This window comes from Sciurus vulgaris (assembly GCF_902686455.1).
Source record: "Sciurus vulgaris genome assembly, chromosome: 11".
NCBI lineage: Eukaryota > Metazoa > Chordata > Mammalia > Rodentia > Sciuridae > Sciurus > Sciurus vulgaris.
In genome coordinates, this window is record NC_136472.1 from 13155029 (window position 1) to 13173552 (window position 18524).

The 18524-nt window shown below is 55.1% G+C and overlaps 1 protein-coding gene across 1 annotated transcript; it reads right to left on the reverse strand.

Annotated features, from left to right (window-relative positions):
- Positions 1–813: 813 nt before the first annotated feature.
- Positions 814–6845, reverse strand: MS4A15 (membrane spanning 4-domains A15; the record flags this gene model as incomplete). The annotated part of the gene is made up of 6 exons (XM_079103635.1): positions 814–1446; positions 2293–2406; positions 2727–2819; positions 3495–3551; positions 5983–6105; positions 6621–6845. The coding sequence occupies 6 exons, from the start codon at positions 6843–6845 to the stop codon at positions 1330–1332; spliced, it is 729 nt and encodes a 242-aa protein (XP_078959761.1). The 3' UTR covers positions 814–1329.
- Between the last annotated feature and the right edge of the window lie 11679 nt (positions 6846–18524).

The window sequence follows — 18524 nt, forward strand, 5'->3', positions numbered from 1 at the left end:
GGCCTCTGCTGAGGTATAGGTTGATCTGCCTGGTCTCTCAGTGGTGGACACTTTTCCCACTTGTACTTGCTCTAAAGCTACAGTCTCCTATGATCCACCCTACACACATCTGGCCACTGGCCCCCTGGAACACATGGGGGTACAGGGTTCTGTCTCCAGGCACAGTTCCAGCCATCTTTATATGTGGCCCCATCCATCTGGATATGGACCATCTCCAGGGGACTTTCAATTTCCTCAAGTTCCAGCCTGGGTTTTGAAGAAATATCCTAGCTCTTTAATTCCTCCTAACTAATCTGTGGTATTTGGTCCCCACGCTATTTATTTATTTATTTATTTATTGGTACTGGGGATTGAACTCAGGGGCCCTCCACCACTGAGCCACATCCCCAGCCCTATTTTGTATTTTACTCAGGGACAGGGTCTCACTGAGTTGCTTAGCACCTCACCTTTACGGAGGCTGGCTTTGAACTTGCGATCCTCCTGCCTCAGCCTCCAGAGCTGCTGGGATTCCAGGCCTGTGCCACCATGCCTGGTCCCACACAATCTCTGAGGGACTTAGCAGAGGACAGTGGGCTGGGCTGTGATCCCAGACTGAGGCTAACCTCCCTCTTCCTTCCCTCTCTCCTTCTCTTTCCCTCCCTGATTTCCTCCCCACTCCCTTCCTGGGACCTCTGATATACCTGAGACAACCCTTAGAAGTTCCTGTGGTTATGAAGTAAGTCACTGCAATGAGACAAGCTTGAAATTTAAGCCACACAGTTTATTTTCCTCTGTGGTACGGATGAGACAAACCATATGCCGGGACCTGTGGATACTGGGCTGGAAGTGTCTCCATATCCCTGGGAGATCCAGGTCCCATGGAAACCTTCAGGGACATCCTTGTTCCTCAGGGAGTGGGGGTCAGGGAGGAGCACAGAAAGGCACAGAAGGGTCCCTAGCCACCCTGGGAAGGGAGGCCACCTTCACTGTGTACCACTCCATTCTGGAACATTCTGGGTTCTGAACTTAATGAACTTCTGAAGGCCTGTGGGCTCAGCCAGGCCTCAGTCGGAGTCTCCAACAAGGTCAGGGTTTTACCTAATGAGCAGAGAGAAATGCAGAGCAGCACAGGGGCATCCCTGGAAGGGCTCAGGGACTGAGGGGCATGAACCCTGGATATCAGCCTGGCATCTTTTAGGAAAGAAACCACTAGGGAACGCTTCACTCAGTGCCAGGATATGTGTGGCATGAAGGGGACAGCTGGGGAAGGGCTGCCCTGTGTGAACAAGGTGGGGTGGGGAATCAGAGGAGAGGGTAAAGGCTGGACTCCAACCTGTGAGTCACAGCTGGCTACTCAGAGGACTCCTTGGGCATGTATGCCACATTGTCATAGGCAGGGGGCGGGGAGGCTGCTGGGCTGGGGATGTCGAAGTCTGTGCTGAAGGCATTTGGCAGGAAAATCACAGACTGCGAAGAAAAAGAACCCAGTGAAAGCCCTGGAGGGCTCTGGAACCTTGGGGGTGTTGCAGTAGTGCCCTCTCGTGGGCACTCTGAGAACAGCGCCCTCGAAATGAATCCTGCCGGCGTGAACAGCAAGCGCGGAACTTGTCATTCATTCAACTAAATTTCAGAAAACATTTGCTGGGGCCAACTCCGATCCAGACACTGGGAACACAGCACCGCGCAGAGCACACAAAAATCCCCGTTCTCTAGGAGCTGAGCCTCCTTGTGTTCTCTCCCGACTGTCCCTGTCCTGACTGAGGACTTCCGTTCAGAGGAACTGCCAGGCCGTAGCTCTGGCCTCCAGCCCTGCACTGGACAAATCCTCCCGGTTGTTCCCCTGAGCCCAGCTCACTCCCCTGCTCAAGACGTCGGTAGCCTCACCCACGCAGCAATTCCCAGCTTCATTTTCCTGCCCAGGCAGCTTTCCCTCTAACTGGTTCCTCAATTTTGAATGCCCCCCACCGCTCCCTTTTTGACTTCTCTGTCCTCCATTTTCTTGGTAAATAAGCTCAACTTCCACCAGAGTCACGCTGCCCCTTCCGATGCCCGAGACTGCTCCTGGAGAGTCCCTGGGATCCCAGCCCAGGCTTGCGCTCCGCCTCCAGGCTCCGCGCCGCCGCGGTGCCGGCGCCCCCTTGTGGCCACGAGGTGAACAGTCCCATCCTCATCCATGTGTAAAGGTCATGCGTTGCATGACCTTTACACATGGCAAGGAAGGCAGAGAGCCCATCCCTCCCTAGAGGCCCATTTATGAGTTCGCGGGGGGGTGGGTGGGGTGGGGGTGGGGGGGTGGGGGGTGGGAGTACTCACCGTGTTGGCTTGGGCACGTGTGGCTTGGCACCCAAAGTGGGTGGCAATGACTGCAATGAAGAACTCCAGGATGGTAAAGATGGTGAGCACGGCCAGATAGCCCCTGCCCACATCCTGGGGACCCAAGTTCACAGTCAAGGCGAGTCAGGAATTCTATGATGAGCACCCCACCCCACGAGAATACTGTTGCAAAAGTGCCTGGTGGTCAGACTGCACCCGGGGCCATACTTTCTGCCGCCAGCCCTGCACCCACTTCACCCTACCAGGCTGCCTCTGTTCCCCTTGATGCCCACTTTTGGGGTAGGTCGTGGGGTCAGCACACTTATGGGATCTATCAGGACTGAAGGCCCGTCAGTACCCTGGGGCTGTAAACTCTCACTTCTCGTGCCCTCCTGGGTGTGGCTCTGCCACCCTGGGGGCATCTGACCACTCACCCAGTTAGTGACACCAAAATCCATGAGCAGAATGGCCGTCCCAGCAAAGGCCCCCATGGCGCTGAGAATGTTGGTCCCCAGGCTGCTTCTCACCTGCAGGACAGAGAGACATGAGGGGAAGGACCAGGGGAAAGAGGCAGAGAGGACGAAGGACAGGGCAGCAGCTTGGCATGCCCAGCCTCCTCCACCCTGCCTCCATGGCCATGGCACCGTGGCGGCAGTGGCCCACCCTGCCCTGCGTGTGGCGTTTTTCTTGGTTGTTCTCCTTTCCTCCTCTTCCCTGGGGCCTCAGGAGGATGCCCTGCTGCTTCCCTTTCCTTCTGGAAGCTGCTAGGGAGAAGGGCCTGGTCACCTTTGTGGCCTCCCTGGGCAGGGTTTGCAGTGGGCCTCTGTCTCCATCTCCCTGTGGAAAGAGCCCCAGGTGGAGGCTATCCTAAGAGCTGTCCACCCGCCATGGCCCAGCATGGCTGCCTGCTCTCCCAGGGCACCTTCGTGTGTCTTTCCTGCCTCCGAGTGACCGTGAGCGCTGCATCCCTGGATGCCCACTTTCTACCCTGGGCTGTATTTCGGAAGGGTGTCCTGGTTCTCTTGTCCTGTCCACGTGCACTTTATGTCTGGTTGCCTGGGGTTGCCCTGTCTCTGGCTCTTAGCAGATGCCCAGGAAATGTTGTTGAATGAGCTGAGTGAGTGAGTGACCCGAGGGGCAGAGCTGAGTGGCATCCAGCCTTGGCCCTCTGCCCCTGGCCCCCCGGCTCCACTCCTACTTACCAGACAGCTGGTGTGGTTCTTCTCGGCTGCCACAGAGAGGGACCCAGAGATGATGAACTGTGTGGGAAAGAGGGGGCCCAGTGAGGCTTCAGCAGGGCCAGCGTTCAGGGCCCATCTTGCCAGGGCTCTGTGCGCAAGCCACAGGTGCCAGGGAGAGGGCGGCAGCTGCTTCCTGGCCACCAAGCTGTCTGCCTTCTGGCCAGACACCTTGGAGTTTCTCTCAAGGGTCTAAAGGGGTCTGTAAGGGTCTGTCCCGGGAATTCAGGCCGTCGCTTACGAGGTCAATATCTCGCTGACATCATATCCCGGCTTCATGAGGAAGATGTTGTTCCTTTCAAACCTGCACTTAGCCAGCATCTACTCCGTCCAGCCACGCGCCAAGAACACGGCAGCCGGAGACCGACAGGAATCGGGCCCCGCTCGCCTGGGGCTTATGCTCCATTGGGGCAGCACAGACTCCTCACGGACACTACAGGGAGTAGCGATGAGGAGCCACTGGGGTACTTGATGTTGGAGGACAGGCAGGAGCGGCCTCGGAGGTGCGACAAGAGGGGCAGAGTTTGTGGGGTGCTGAGGCCAGCTCCAGGACAGCTCGGCTAGGCCGCATCACGGCCCACGTGCCGTGCAGCTGTCTCACGGTGGATCTAGGTTGGCTCTGTGGCTGGCTGAACTTCAGGCAGGCTGCAATGGCACTCTGCAGTTCTGGGCCCAGCAGCGTGTGTGTGTGCACTCTGCTGCCACGCTGGAGAGATCCCGGGACGGGTCACAGGGAAGACCAGAGGGAGGCTGTGAGGTTCAGAGGCCTGGATTACAGGGAGCCAGAGCACTAGGAGGGGGCCACCACAGCTGTCCAGACAAGGGTGCCCCAGGGTGGTGGGGTTGGGGAGGGGAAGCGGGCAAGCTCGGGCCTTGCTCTGGAGGGCAAGCCCATGGCCTGCTGGTGTGCAGATGTGGGGGTGGGGGAAGAGAAGAGTCCAGGGTGACCTGGATGTTTCTGGCTTTGGCAACTGGATGGATGGGGATGTCTTGCCAAGAGGTAGGGAGGAATAGGGTTGGACACAGGGCAGAAATTGAGTTTAGTTTTGATTTATGGAGTCACTTCTTCAACATCAAGTGGGAATGTCAAGATGGCGCTGGAACCAATCAGGAAGCTGAACCCCGGAGGGAGGCAGTGACTGGCTCAGGGTCACACAGAGAGGGAGTACCAGCCAGAACCATATCCCAGCCCTCCTGTCTCCTTCCTTCTGTACCTTCCTTCAAGCCTCTGAGAACAGCTGTACCTGTAGCAATGTAATGATCACAGGTCGAGGATGTGTGTCCTGCTGGATTTCCTGACCCTGGTGCCTCCTGAGCTTGAAGAGCAGGTTCTCATTTTGATTTTTCCCTTCCGCCATGTTCGAGTCTTTGTGAGGCACAGTGGGTGACAGAGCCTGGCAGGAGGGCGCTCAGAGAAGAAAGAGATGCCTTTCTTTCTTCCTGTTGTGATTTCTCCTGTAGTGTCTCCAATTTCCCCGTATTTTCCTCCAATTTTGGGTCACTGGGAACCACAGCTTCTCCCTAGGGCATAGCCAGGTGACCATCCTGCTCTAGCAAAGGTGTGTCAGCAGTTTTGGCCCCTCTGGGTCCCATTTTTGGGGGTTTGGGGCTCTTGCTGGAGGCCGCCTGGACAGGGGAAGAAAGCCAGTGTGCCTGCACTTGCTTCTCCAGGAGGCCCTCGTGCCTCTTGGAGGGGAATCCTCACAAATCATAGTCCCCATCAGGTGCCGAACTCGAGGGTTAGTCGTCGGCTCGGATCTGTGTTCTCTCTTGATTTCCCCAGCAAACTGTGGAAGAGTCAGGGCTACTTCTAGGAGCCCCCTTCTTAAGTGAGGATGTTGAGGCTTGAGTTTAGTGACTTACCTAAGGACTTCATGATAACAAGCCCGGGGACCAAGATTCAGACCCCACTGGCCTGACCCCAAAGTCTTGGCAAAGGCGCCAACAACAGCGTTCACTCTGCAAACACTGAAAGGCCCCTGCCTATTGGAGATGATAAGGAGCCCCTCACCTGGTCCTCCAGCAAGGGTGGGCAGCTGGCTGTGGGGTACGGTCAGTGGACCCGGCTCAGGGCTTTCTGAGCTGGTCAGACTCCCTGATGGAGCTCATGGAAGACTGGGTCCTGGCTCTCAGAGGGAACCAAGGGGTTTCTTCTGCAGGTGGGGTTTGGATGTGGGGTGAGCCTTGGGCTCCAGGTGGCACAGGGGTTGGGAGGTGGCCATTCCCCTTCATCCCACCGTTTTTTGGGCAGTCTTTTCTAGCTGTTTGCTGGAACTTTCCATATATAGGTGCTGACAGGCTCAGGTGTGGGGTCAGGAGTTAATTTAGGCTCTGGTTCTTGTAGGAAGCACTTTTGGCCCCAGCTAGGAGGAAGTGAGCCCAGGACAGTGGTGGGGGTGAAGCAAGGGCCCAGGCGAGATGAGCGGGACCCCCCAGATAGCCCTGAACTCACGCAGGCTCCTCCCCAGAAGGGGACGCCGCCTTCGATGAAGAGCATCCCCAGGTGGCCGCGGCGGGCCATGAGCAGCACGCTGCCGAAGCCCAGGTGGATGAGGCCGATGAGGATCTGCGCGGTCTGAGGGAAGCAGCGGGGACTCAACCCGGGGGCCGTCGGCTCCGCGCCGCCCCCTGCCGGCCAGGGAGGAAAGCGCAGCCGGCCCCTGCCCACCCAGCTCAGGGCAGCGACTGGCAAAGAAACTCAGGTTCCGTTCTTTTGAGGTCACATCATTATAACAACTATAAAAGACAGTTTTAAGAGAAAGCCAGCTCCCTGCAGCCTACGGGACCCACAGGGCAAAGAGCCCAGCGGGCTGCGTCTGCTTCGTGATCTGATCCCTGGCTCTCCAGGGTTGCTCTGTGTCGCTACCTGGTTTTCCTGGTCTCAACTCGATGGTTCCCAACACTGCCCCGACAGCCTCACGTGCCCTCCTGTTCCCTGCTGTCTGCAATAAACATCGCCTTGAGCATCTTTCTCGTTTCCCCATCTATCCCTCATCCATCCCAGTTTGGGTGGGTCGTGTCCACAGGTGCTGGGCGCTCATTACCTGCCTAGCACCTATGCCTCTGATCTTCTGGAGTTGCTCCTCTTACCCCTAAAGCTTTGGGCTCTCCGGTCAGAAATGTCTCCACGGGACGCAGGTCGGGCTGTTGGGCGGCCCTGGGCGCTTGCGCCCCCAGCGGTGGCTCCTCAAACTGCACGATCCCTGGCGGCTGGCACGTGGAGGGCGGCAGGATGGCGGGGGGCTGGCGGAGGCCGCTGGCGTTGCTGGGCGGGATGACCACGAACACCCCGTTGCTAGCGGGAGGCGCGGACATCGTGCTCAGGGGGCCTGGGAAGCAAAGGCTCGGGAGATAATAATGGTACCGGTGGTGGTTACACATCGGCACAAGGCTTCTTGTCCTTCCTTAGAAGCCAGGTGCTGCCTTAGTCCCTGATCATACTGAGGAAGCGGAACATTAAAGAATGGACGCAGGTCCCAGGTTAAGCGCTTACAGGTAAGCCTGAGACTTGAGTTCAGGTCAATTGGATGTCAGAGATCCTGCTCTTGAACTCTGTGCTATATTATGTGGAAGGACAATCCCCCCCTCCCTTTATTTTTGTGATGCTGGAGATCAAACTGAGGGCCTTCTACATGCTAGATAAGAGCTCCCCCACCAAACTACACTCCCAGCCCAAGTGGAACCTATTGAAGGAGCAGATATTTAAACATCTTCATTTCCCTAGAGAGGGTAAGTGACTTTCCCAAGAACACACAGTTAGTGCAAAGGCAGAGCGTAGCCAGAGTGCTAGTTTTACCCTTCGCTCAGCACTTACTCTTCCCTTCCTGCCTCTCAGCCTGCAGCTGTTGAACTTGTGCCAATAATTCCCTGGGGGTCATTTCCTGCTGTGGGGTCTTTTCTCTTTGACCATCATTATGTAGCCAAGATAAACACAGATTATGGAAACATTAGATGTGATTGGTCTGGCAAAACATTTTAGAGAGAAACCACCCATTAACCAGATGTCAGGAGATGAGTTAGCCAGGAAACAGCAGAGTGACCAATCTGCTGGATTATACACCATTAAAAATAGATGTTGGCGTGGATGTGGAAGAAAGGCACACTTTGTCATTGCTGGTGGAGTTGCGAATTGCTGCAGCCACTCTGGAAAGCAGTGTGGAGATTCCTCAGAAAACTTGGAATGGACCCACCTTTTGACCCAGTTATCCCACTCTTTGGATATCCCACCCAAAGGATTTAAAATTAACAAACTGCAGTAACACAGCCACATCAATGTTTATAGCAGCTCAGTTCACAATAGCTAGAGTGTGGAATCAACCTAGCTGCCCTTCAACAGATGAATGGATAAAGAGACTGTGGTATATATACACAATGGAATACTATTCAGACATAAAGAAGAATAATATTATGGCATTTGCAGATAGATGAATGGAATTGGAGAATATCATGCTGAGTGAAATAAGCCAATCCCCAAAATCAAAGGCCAAGTGTTTTCCCTGACAAATGGATGCTGATACATAACGGGGGTGGGGGGTGAGAGAAGAATGGAGGAACTTTAGATGACTTAGAGGGAAAGGAGGTGGGATATGAAAAATTTGTCTACAATGAATCAAAATGCAGTCTGTAAAAATAAAAAAATAATTAAGAAAAGAGTCGGCCTTCTTGTTGACCTTAGTGAGCAGAGTTCAGCATGCCAGGGCAGCTCAAGACAGAAGCAGGGTTTTGTCGCCTCCTCTTGCCTCAGCTTCCTTACCAGTAAAGTGGCGATAGTAACACTGGCGCCAGCCTCATAGCGCCTGATCAAAGTCGGCCTTTATGCTGATTTGTTACAACACTCTTTTTTAAAATTTTTTTATTTTTGCAGTGCTGGGGATTGAACCCAGGGCCTTGTGCTTGCAAGGCAAGCACTCTACCAACTGATCTAGCTCCCCAGCCCTGTTACAACACTCTTTCCCTGAAATCTTTTCATTTTTCTTTTTTTTTGGTACCAGGGATTGGACCTAGAGGCCCTCAACCACTGAGCCACATCCCAGGCCTTCTTATTTTTTATTTTGAGACAGAGTCTCGCTAAGTTGCTTAGGGCCTTGCTAAGTTGCTGAGGCTGGCTTTGAACTTGTGATCCTCCTGCCTCAGCCTCCTGAGCTGCTGGGATTGTAGGCGTGAACCTGGCCAAGCCCCACCTCTTAAAGGTTCCACCACCTCCCAAGAGCCCCAAGCAGGGACCAGGCCTTTAACAGGTGAGCATTCGAGGTCCAGACTACAGCAGCAGCCGTTGTTCCCCTTGTCTTACAGAAAGGTGGGGCAGCTCACTGCAGTTTCACATCTTGCCCAGCAAATAATCAACGCACACAGCCGTTCTTTAAAGCAGTGGGTGAATTTCACTGAGCACTTACTATGTGCCAGGCGGTATTCTAAGAACAGGGATGGCACGAGGCAGCCCACTGATTGCACGGGGTCCCCCACCCGCTCTTGTCAATAAAGTTTCAGGGAAACAGCCTCGCCCGTTTGTGTGTGTGTCGCCTGTCTGCGCTGCAGCAGAGGAGTTTCCTGCTTGCAACAGAAGCTGAGAGGTTCCGTAGGCCCAAAATATTTACTGATTCTTTATAAAAAAAAAAAAAAGCTTGCCAACCCTGTTCTAAGCAACGCTCCCGCCTGCTAATCACCATTTCAGCGTGAGGTCATGGAGACGAGAGCCCCAACCACGTCAGTGCTGCATGATCCCAATGGAGACCTGTCCCTGCGGTCACAAGTGTCACAGCACCCTGGCTGGGGGAAGCCTTGTCCATAAGCCCCTCAGGATGACCAGTGAGCTCCTGCACCACCCTCTGCAGGGGGTCGTGATAACGCTATGGCCTGAAACAGTTTCTTAATTGAATACGCGTAGACCAGTCACGCGCAATGAACAGAGAACGTTCAGGACAGCGGAGTCTTGGCCAGTGTGCCCTGGAGCCTCTGGAGGCCCCGTCGCTCCAAGCCTCGCCTGAGAGCCCCTGCTGCTCTTCCCTCTGGTCCCCTGACCCTCGCATAGCCTGTCCTCCAACAGAGGTCAGACCCGTCACAGAGCGAATGGCAGAGGCTGCCCGGAGGACACACAGGACACCAACGCCATGGTCCTGCCATTGTGGGCAGACCCCTGGGCTGAGGGCCTTGGCAGGACTGCAGTCTGCAGGCTCTCAGGGCATCGGAGGACGCACGCGGGCTGCTCACTTTGAGCAACTGGCATGCACACATATAGATCATGTATTACACGTGCCCACACATGTGCATGTGTACATATGTATATCATGTCAAAGAAGATTTCAGGAGCCGGACACAATGGCGCCTGCCTGTCATCCCAGCAGCTCAGGAGGCTGAGGCAGGAGGATCACAAGTTCAAAGCCAGCCTCAGCAACTTAGCCAGGCCCTGAGCAACTTAGCAAGACTCTGTTTCAAAATAAAAAATAAGAAGGTCTGGGGATGTGGTTCAGTGGTTCCAGGTCTCTGGGGTCAATCCGTGGTACAAAACAAAATGACAGGGGGGGCTTGGTGGGAGGTCCTTAGATCATTGTGGTGTATCCTTGAAGGGGATTGTGGGATCCTGGACCCTCCTCTTCCTCTTTACTTCCTGACTCTAAGGGGAGCAGTTTTCCACTGCTGTGTGCTCCTGCCATGATGTGCTGCCTCATCACAGGCCCAGAAGCAATGGGGTCAACTGATGGATCATGGACTGGAACCCTCAAACCTGTGAGCCAGAATAAACCTTTTGTCTTTATAAGTTGATTATCTCAGGCATTTGTTACAGTGATGGAAAGCTGGCTAACACAGCTACTCTCTTGTCTCAGAGGTTGATAGGATCAAGTGCAAAAATGGACAAGAACGTTCTTGAAAATAGGAAAAGAGCAGTGAGGGGCTATGCTCAGGGGGACTTGGTAGGGTGGGGATTCAAGTCCAAATGGGTCCTTGCCAAAGCCTGCACTTGTCCCCATGGCTGCCTGTCCCCATCATGCTGTTCTTTGACCATTGCTTTGGTCCTCACACTCTGGTTGCCTTAGGGTTTGGTGTGGCCACATGACTTGTTCTGGTTAAATCAGTGAGTGGATGTAAATGCACAGTGTCTGAGCGGAGAGTTTAGTGGCCAGTGCAGGACCCCACAGAGCTCCTTTTCACTGTGTCGTAGTGACTAGCAATGTTCCACGCAGAGGGCATTCTATTCCCCTGGGTCCTGAGTGAGCAGCACCTCAGGGGGCGTGGAACACGAGGGAGAGTTCAGTCTCTGTTGTGTTAAGATGTTTGTTACAACAGCATAACCTGACTTCTCCTGACTGTTGCCTCCTCCAAAATGAATATATGTCTCACACACACACACACACACACACACACACACACTCACTCACACACACTCACTCACACACACTCACACACACTCACACAGACAACAGGGTCTATGCTCTCAAGGAGCCTGAGTCTGGAAGGAAAAACAAGAAAAATTTGCAATTCAGTCCAACGAACAATTATTGAGCATTTACTGTGTGCACTGAGCTCAGGGACTGGGAGTCTCTGCAAAGTAGAGGGACCACTGCTAGAAGAGAGAGGTGGGGGAGGCAGGAGAGTGTCCCTGACTGGGGACCTCAGGGACGTGACATCTTCAGGGAGGACACGGACCTAAAGCAGGGGACCTCGGAGCCTGCTCTCTTCTAGCTGCTTCCTGCTGGCTCCTTCCCTTTCCTTCCATCTCTCTATCCCATCCATGGGCCTCTTCCTCTCAATAGGAATGTCGCTGACATTACAGGATTCGCTCACTTCTGGGTTAGAAGCCGCACTTTCTTGGAGTGAGGGACCGACGCGTGCACTTCACTCCTTGGAGTAATGATTCTGAAACGCTAGGCATTCCCAGATCCTCAGATTCAGAACCAACGGGGTTCTGCATCTGCCAACCCTGTCCTCCTCCAAGAAGCTTCATTAAAAACAAGGCCATGTTGGCGATCATCTGGGAAGGATGTTTTAGCAGCAGCAAGGCAGGAAGGACGTTGCAGGATAAAAGGGCAAGATCTTTAAAAGGAACGGACTTAACTTGGGAAGGCTCACCACTCTGCCTGCCTAGCTGTCATTTCATGGGGACCGTTGAAATCTGCGTCTGGGACCCACGGTGGGTTGTGGGTGCCTTTGTGGATATTCTCTGGGGTCAGGAAGGGCTTTGGGCCCCTTTGGGACGGACAGACGGCCCAGAAGGGAGGGTGTGCGTAACGAACAACATCTCTCCCGGGCTGGAGGTGAGGAGGCTGACAGAACAGACACCTCGTGATCCTCAGGAGAGGAGAAAACACCTGCAAAAATAGGCTCTCTGCCCGCCGGCAGGTTAGGTGGCAATCACAAGCAGGAAAGTGTCACAGAGTTCCTGGGACTCAGAAACCTCTCTCCCCCATCCTCGGGGCGAGCCCATCTGCTGCTTTCCAGAGCCGCCTGGCTTCTGGGCCATCCCAACCAACCAGCCACACGCCCAACGCTGCTGCATGTGGGAGGGAGGGAGGGAGGGAGGGAGAGGCACAGCCCTGGCCTCCAGGAGTCTACCCGGCACCCCTGCCCTGGCACAGAGGCAAAGAAAGCACCCTGACACGGGCATGTTACCAACCGCTGAGCCACCCACCCAGTGACAGCCCCTGGGGCGCCGTCCTTGGCAGTTTAGGGAGAGCTCACGCAGACCCAACCCACAGCCCGGGATGCACCTATTTTGCAGTCAGGAGGGTCAGAAGGGCAGTGTGGCGGAGGAGGCCAGGCTGTGGCCTTGGAGGATGACGGGTGTCTCAGAGGTGAGACCCGACACGGGTGAGCAGGGCCGCAGAGGCCCCGGAGGGAACTGCGGGAGGTGGCTGAGAACTTGCTAGGTGACTCTGACACCCTCCCCACAGGGTGGCAGCGGGTGAGCAGATGGCGAGAGAGCAAACGCAGGCAGGAGAGGGACGGCCCCTCGTTTGCCTCAAGACAAGGCAGAGGCCGTTTTAAGGAGGCTGCGGGGAGAGATTCCTACGCAGGCCCGGCGGGTGGGACTGGCCGATCTCTGGGGTTGAGTGATGGGTGTTTTGCAGTGGGGACCAGGTGAGAGACCCTCAGTGCTGGGCATCTCAGCACAACCCGTGAAACGTCCTGGGAAGGACCGGCTTCAGGACAGCCCCAGGCCAACACATGCCCCTGTCTTCTCCTTCCCACCACCCGCCTCTCAGATGCGGCCTGAGCCGGCTGCAGGGCAGGGCAGGCGGTGGAAAGGAGGGCACCACGCGGTACCCTTCTCACCTGCCACCCAGCACAGGACGGGACACTCGGAGGCTGTTTGGCCCCAGAGCAGCCAGAGAAGCCACAGGACAGCCCTGGTTTCCCCTCCTATAGTCACGGTGGCTTTCAAAAGAGACTACTGCCCGTCGTGTGCCTGGCGCAGTATCTGGCACGCAGGGGGCCTTGATACCAGCCAGCTTCTGCTGTGGCCGTGTGGGCATGGATTCTATCACTATCCCCATTTTGCAGATGAGGAAGTTGAGGTCAGAGGTGTGCGGCCAAGGCTGCCCGTGGTCCTGGCTGAGCTGCACCTAGGCAGCCAGGGCGTCCTCTGGATTCCCAGGCTGGAGCTGCTGCCTAGGGAGGCGCCACAGCTGTAAGAGAGGCTCTTGGTGGGGTGTCTTGCATGAAATGCACGGGATGCAATGGGAGGAGCAGCTTTGCGTGGTGGTTGGGGGGTCGGCCTGGGGAGCATCTGTACTGCCACATGTGGGCTCAACCGACCAAGTGACTTTGGGCAAGGGGCTTAACCTCTCAGGGCCTTAGTTTCCCCATCCGTCAGGTGGGCAGCTATGGTGTTGGCTGGGGTGAGGTTGCTGCTCTACTTCCCCCTTCGACAGCCCAGCCCCCAGGCCCCACCATGGCCCTAAGTCTGTACAGGGGGCATCAGGCTGCCAGGAGGCTGGTCTGGGCTCTTTGGTACCAGCCCTCCCAGGACAGGCCAGAACTGCCCCCCAGACCTGGGACGGATGCCAGCACAGGCCGGCATCTGCGGGGAGGCAGGCTGCACCCTGAGGGACCGCGCCACGCCCACGCCCACCACTGGCCCTGGGTGGGTTCTGCTGCACGGCGCTTGCTGTGCCACCAGCAGGTGGGTGGCAGGGACAGCCCTTCCTCCCTGAGTCTGCATTTCCCCGTCTACGAATGAGGGTGAGACGACCTTTGTCCTGAAGCCCTCGGAAGCCCTGCCGGGTCCCCCCTTTCTCTAGGAGAAGGGGCGAGGCAGGAAGCCTGCATCCCGGTTGAAACCATCTCTCTGGTCAGTGTGGGATGGGTCGGGCTTGGGAGTGAGGTTTTCCTGGGGGGATGGCTAGGGCCTGGGGTCTCCCGGGACATATGAGTCATCTCAGTCCCTGGCTTTGAGCAGAGAAGACAGACACCCCCTTTTTAAAATCCTACCTGCCCATGCAGAAGGGGCCCAGGCCTGAGCTGGAGATCTCTGCCCGTGGGGGACCCTGAGAACTGTCCTATCCCTTGAGTGCCAGGTGAGGAGGAGACCCACGGGCCCGGCCTTCTCAGTCCAGTGGTCTCCTCCTCTCCCTCCCTGGGGACCCCATGCACCCCCTTCCTCATGCCCCCCATCATGCCCCGGGGCTGGGGCTGGCCTCCAGGAGGGGCGCTGGGTACTCACCTGGCTGCCACGGCTGCTGGCTCCCCGCCGCCTCTGTTCTCCCGCAGTCACACATTTGCGTGTGAGAGCTTTGCTGTTCGCGTGGGGCTTGGGAGTCGCTCTGCTTGTGAGCTGCGCCTCTGGGACACGATCAAGTCCCTCCTGGTTCTGAGCCCCCACCCGGCTCTGGGCCAGCGGAGGGGCTGAGGGAGTTGCTCTTGGGGTCACTGGCCTCCCAACCCCGGGGCTCTGGAAGAGCATGGAGCCTTCCATCCTCAGAAGGGGCATGGAAGCCCAGAGAGGCCGGCGAACGGCTGGGTCCCTCTGCGAGTGTCGGGGCTGGGAGGGGGTCCACATGGCCGTCACCCTCCTCCCCCCGAGAGACTTGTGCAACATTAGGTTAGGGGCCAGGGAGCCCACGGTGCTCCACTGGCAGGGAGTGGAGGGGGTGCGTCCAGGTGTGCGAGTGTGCGTGTGTGCGCAGTGTATTCCTGAGGCCTCGGAGGATTTGCACATCAGTTTCTGGGTTCAGGTTCTCACCAAAGCATGTTTGCACAGGTCTCCCTGCACAAAGTCGGGAAGATCATGCAGGATCCACAGGCTCAAGGTGGCTTGGGGACAGGCCTGGGCTGGCTCTGAGCCAACTCAGAACAGGGCAGAGTGGCGGATCGACCTTTGTAGCTCTGCTTGTCCTCCGGTGTCCACACTTCTGGCAGGGGGGCTGGAGTCTGTTTTCTCCAACCCTTGAAACTGCGCTGCCCTGTGACCTCCTGTCCCCGTGGGAAGCTTCTGACGTGAGCCTTGCGGGCCTCTGGCTCTCTTGGAGCTCTGCAGCAGCAGCATGTGTCTGGGCTAGACGGCTGAGTGTGGGGCAGGTGGGACAGCCTCGCCAGCCTGGCCGTCCCTGCAGCGGCCCCATACGGGCAGCCACAGTCAGCGGGGCACCCAGCTGGCCCTCAGACGGACACAAGGCATGACGAGTCCTGCCAGGCCCAGGTGGGATCAGCTGGGAACTGCCAGCCAACTAATAGGCTGGTGAGGAAAATAAACGCTTCCTGAGGTGCGCGTGGGGCTCACGCTCTCTGGTCTGCGTGCTACTGTGGCGGGAGCCAAGTGGAGCAATCTGGTTCTTTACCGCGGCCTCCTTGTCTCTCATATGAGCAATTCCACAGGCCAGGGACCAGATAAGGCAGGGCTGTGCATCGTAAAAGGACTCTGAAGAATGGTGCCTTGTCCTCCCTGCTCTTCCAGCAGAGGAACTGAGGTCTCTCTGGCCTTCAGTTAACCTCCCATCGAGCCCCTCTCTCCTCACAGAGCGCGGGGAGGGGCAGTTCCCACCTGCCTAAGGTAGATCCTCCAAAAGCCTACACAGCTGTCATAGCCCCCCCCCCCATCTCATCAACCATGGAAGATTTATTGTCACACGAGACCCAAGGTCAATGCCACAGGCTGTCACAGGCTGTCACTTACTCTCCTTGACAGTTCTTCCTGCAGACAACTGTTATCACCCAGAAAACTTTATCTCACAGGGAGGCAACCCTTGTCCACACTGGGTTTCCACCATGTGCTTCCTCCCGTTGCCCCCCAGAGCCTGCTGCCCCCTGCCACCCACAGAAGCCCCAGACCTGGGTTTTCGTAGTGCAGGAAGCTTCCATCGTGGGCCCTCGCAGCAGATGGATTTTGTGAGATCCTGTGTGCACACACGTAATAAATTTGAATATCTTTTCTCCTGTGAATCTGTCCACTGTCAGTTTATTTTACTGGATTAAACCTTTGGAGGGGAGGGTGGAGTGAACAGCTTCTCCCTTGCAGCTCGCTGAAATTGAAGAGCAAGGAGCAGCCTGAGACCAGAGACTGGAGACCAGGAAACGGAGGCTGAGCCCTGTGCAGCTCTGCCCACTTCCTGCCCCTGCCAGGCAAAGCACCCTCTCTGCGTAAGTGACTCCTTCCCTCATTTTCCCTTCTGGATTGCTGACTCTTTCCTGTCATTCAGGTTTCAGGCCAATAGGGGTGCCCTAGTGATCCGCAAAGATGCTCAGTTTTTTCGTTTTGTTTTGTATGATGGAGCTGAGCGGTTAAGCCCATCCCAGGTGTTACAGATGTTTTCATTGTTGCCGTTGTGACTATCCTTGATGTTCCAATTGGTCCCTTTCTTGGCCATAGCTGTGTCCCTGAGAACACACGGAAGCTTCTGAGGTTGCCTTCTCGTCCAGATGGTTGTGTGTACGGAAGGAAGGGGTCACCCCCAGATGTCTGACATAAAGATCCCTTCCAGCTGAAGGCAACTGGGAAGCGGCAAACACCAGGGGGCAGGTTTTCTGCCCTCCCCACGCTTTCCTGCCTAGAGGAGGAAGTAAGTTCACCTTCCTGCAGATGACTAGGACCTCAGTGCAGAGACGGCTGACTGCATTGGCAATCTCTCCTGTATTCACCTTCCCCGCTCTCTGCTCTTGGAAGCCTAAAACTGCTTTCCTGTGTGCTGTCGTTTCCTCTAGGAATTCATCCCCAGCCCCCACCCTCCATGCTGAGGCTCTACTCAGAGTCCTGCATGCTCAATAAGTGCTCCAGCCCTGGGCTGCGCCCCTGCCCTTGGGGTCCTTGCTGAAGATGCAGGTTGTACCCGCTGCCTTGAGTTACCTTCCCGTGTGATGTGTGCTGCATGAGCTAATGAACCATTTTTCTCTTGTTAATTGTCTTTGCATTAAATAGGCTGGCTGAGAACCTATGGTGGGTGGATGTCAAGTCTGCCTCTCCTGCAACAGTGATAGCCCTTTCCTTTCTGCTGTGGAGAAGTACTTCACTGCATGGGTGAAGCTCCGTTTGCTTTTTCCATTCTTTATAAGGTGAAGGACATGTGGTCCTGTGCCCCGGCCCGCAGGACATCAGCGGGTACCTGGAGGGGGGTGCTGGGATTGAAAGAGACAAGAGACACGAGAAATGGAGACAAGACAAAAGCCTGATCAAGTCTCGTTTATTAGAGGAATAAACACAGTTAATATAAAGTACAGAAACCAATCAGAGTAAAGCGCGCGAAGGCAAGACTAGTCTCGCGCCAGAACTCCAATAAGGAAGTGTAATTGTCCAATCATGAAGCACCACGCAATCTAGTGTGATGCACCTGGTATAGTCTGACAGGTGTGTAAACAGGTAATGGCACGCCCCACCAGCATCCGACAGGCGCCATCTTAGCTCAGCATGAGGCGCGGCAGGGGGCGTGACCATGAGTCAAAGCTCCTGACCATGAGCCAAGGCGCGTGACCTTGAGGCAAGGCAGGGCACGTGACCTGCCGGCTCCGGACAGTCCTGTTCCCAGGTGTGGGCTGTTACAAAGAAAGCTGCTGTATACAGGTCTGGGTGAAAGTAAGTTTTACAGGATGAGAACCCAGGGGTGAGGCCGCTGAGTCGTATGTAGATGTGCATTGTACTTTTTAGTGATCTGCCAGAGCTTTCCCAGAGTGGCAGCACCACCTGCAATCCCAACAGTAGCCTGTGGGACTCCGGTTGTTCTGTGTTCTCTCTGACACTTGGTATTTGCCGTATTTTTAGTTTTGGCTAATCTAACAGGTGGGTGTGGTGTTTTGTCATAGTGTAATGGCGAGTGATGTTGAGTTTCTTTTCATGGACTTTTTTGCAATCCCACATTTTTTTGTTCAACTCTATTTAAGTCTTCATTCCATTTTGAGATTAGATTGTCTTCTCAGTGTTGAGTTTGGAGAGTTCTTTTTCAGATGTATGATTTGCAAATATTCTCTTCCAATCTGTGACTTTTTGTCTTTTTTTTTTTTTTTCTCCAGTACTGGGATTGAACCCTGGGGTCCTTAACCACTGAGCCACATCCCCAGCCCTTTAGAAATTTTTAAAAATTTTGAGACAGGGCCTCACTTCACTGCTGAGGCTGGCTTTACACTCACGATCCTCCTGCCTCAGCCTCCTCAGCCACTGGAATGGCAGGTGTGCACCCCTGTACCTGGCAACGTTTTATCTTTTCAATGGGATCTTTCACAGAGCAAAAATTTTTCATTTTAAGTTCAATTTATCGATGTGTTCCTGTTCAGTGAATTGTATCTTTGGTGTTATATCTCAACACTCTAGGTCTCAATGGTTTTCTCTAACTTTTTTCCTACAAATTTTATAGTTCTACATTTTAAGATTAAGTCTGCATTAATTCTGAGCTCATATTTTGTGTAAGGCATGATTGAGATTGAATTCCTTTTGATTTTTTGGCCAAGTGTGAAACCCTTCCAGTACCGTGGGTTGAAATGACCAGTCTTCCTCTACTGAATTATTTTTGTGCCTTTGTCAATATCAGGCCATGTAGTTGAGTGGATCTACTTCTAGACTATTCTGCTACACCGATG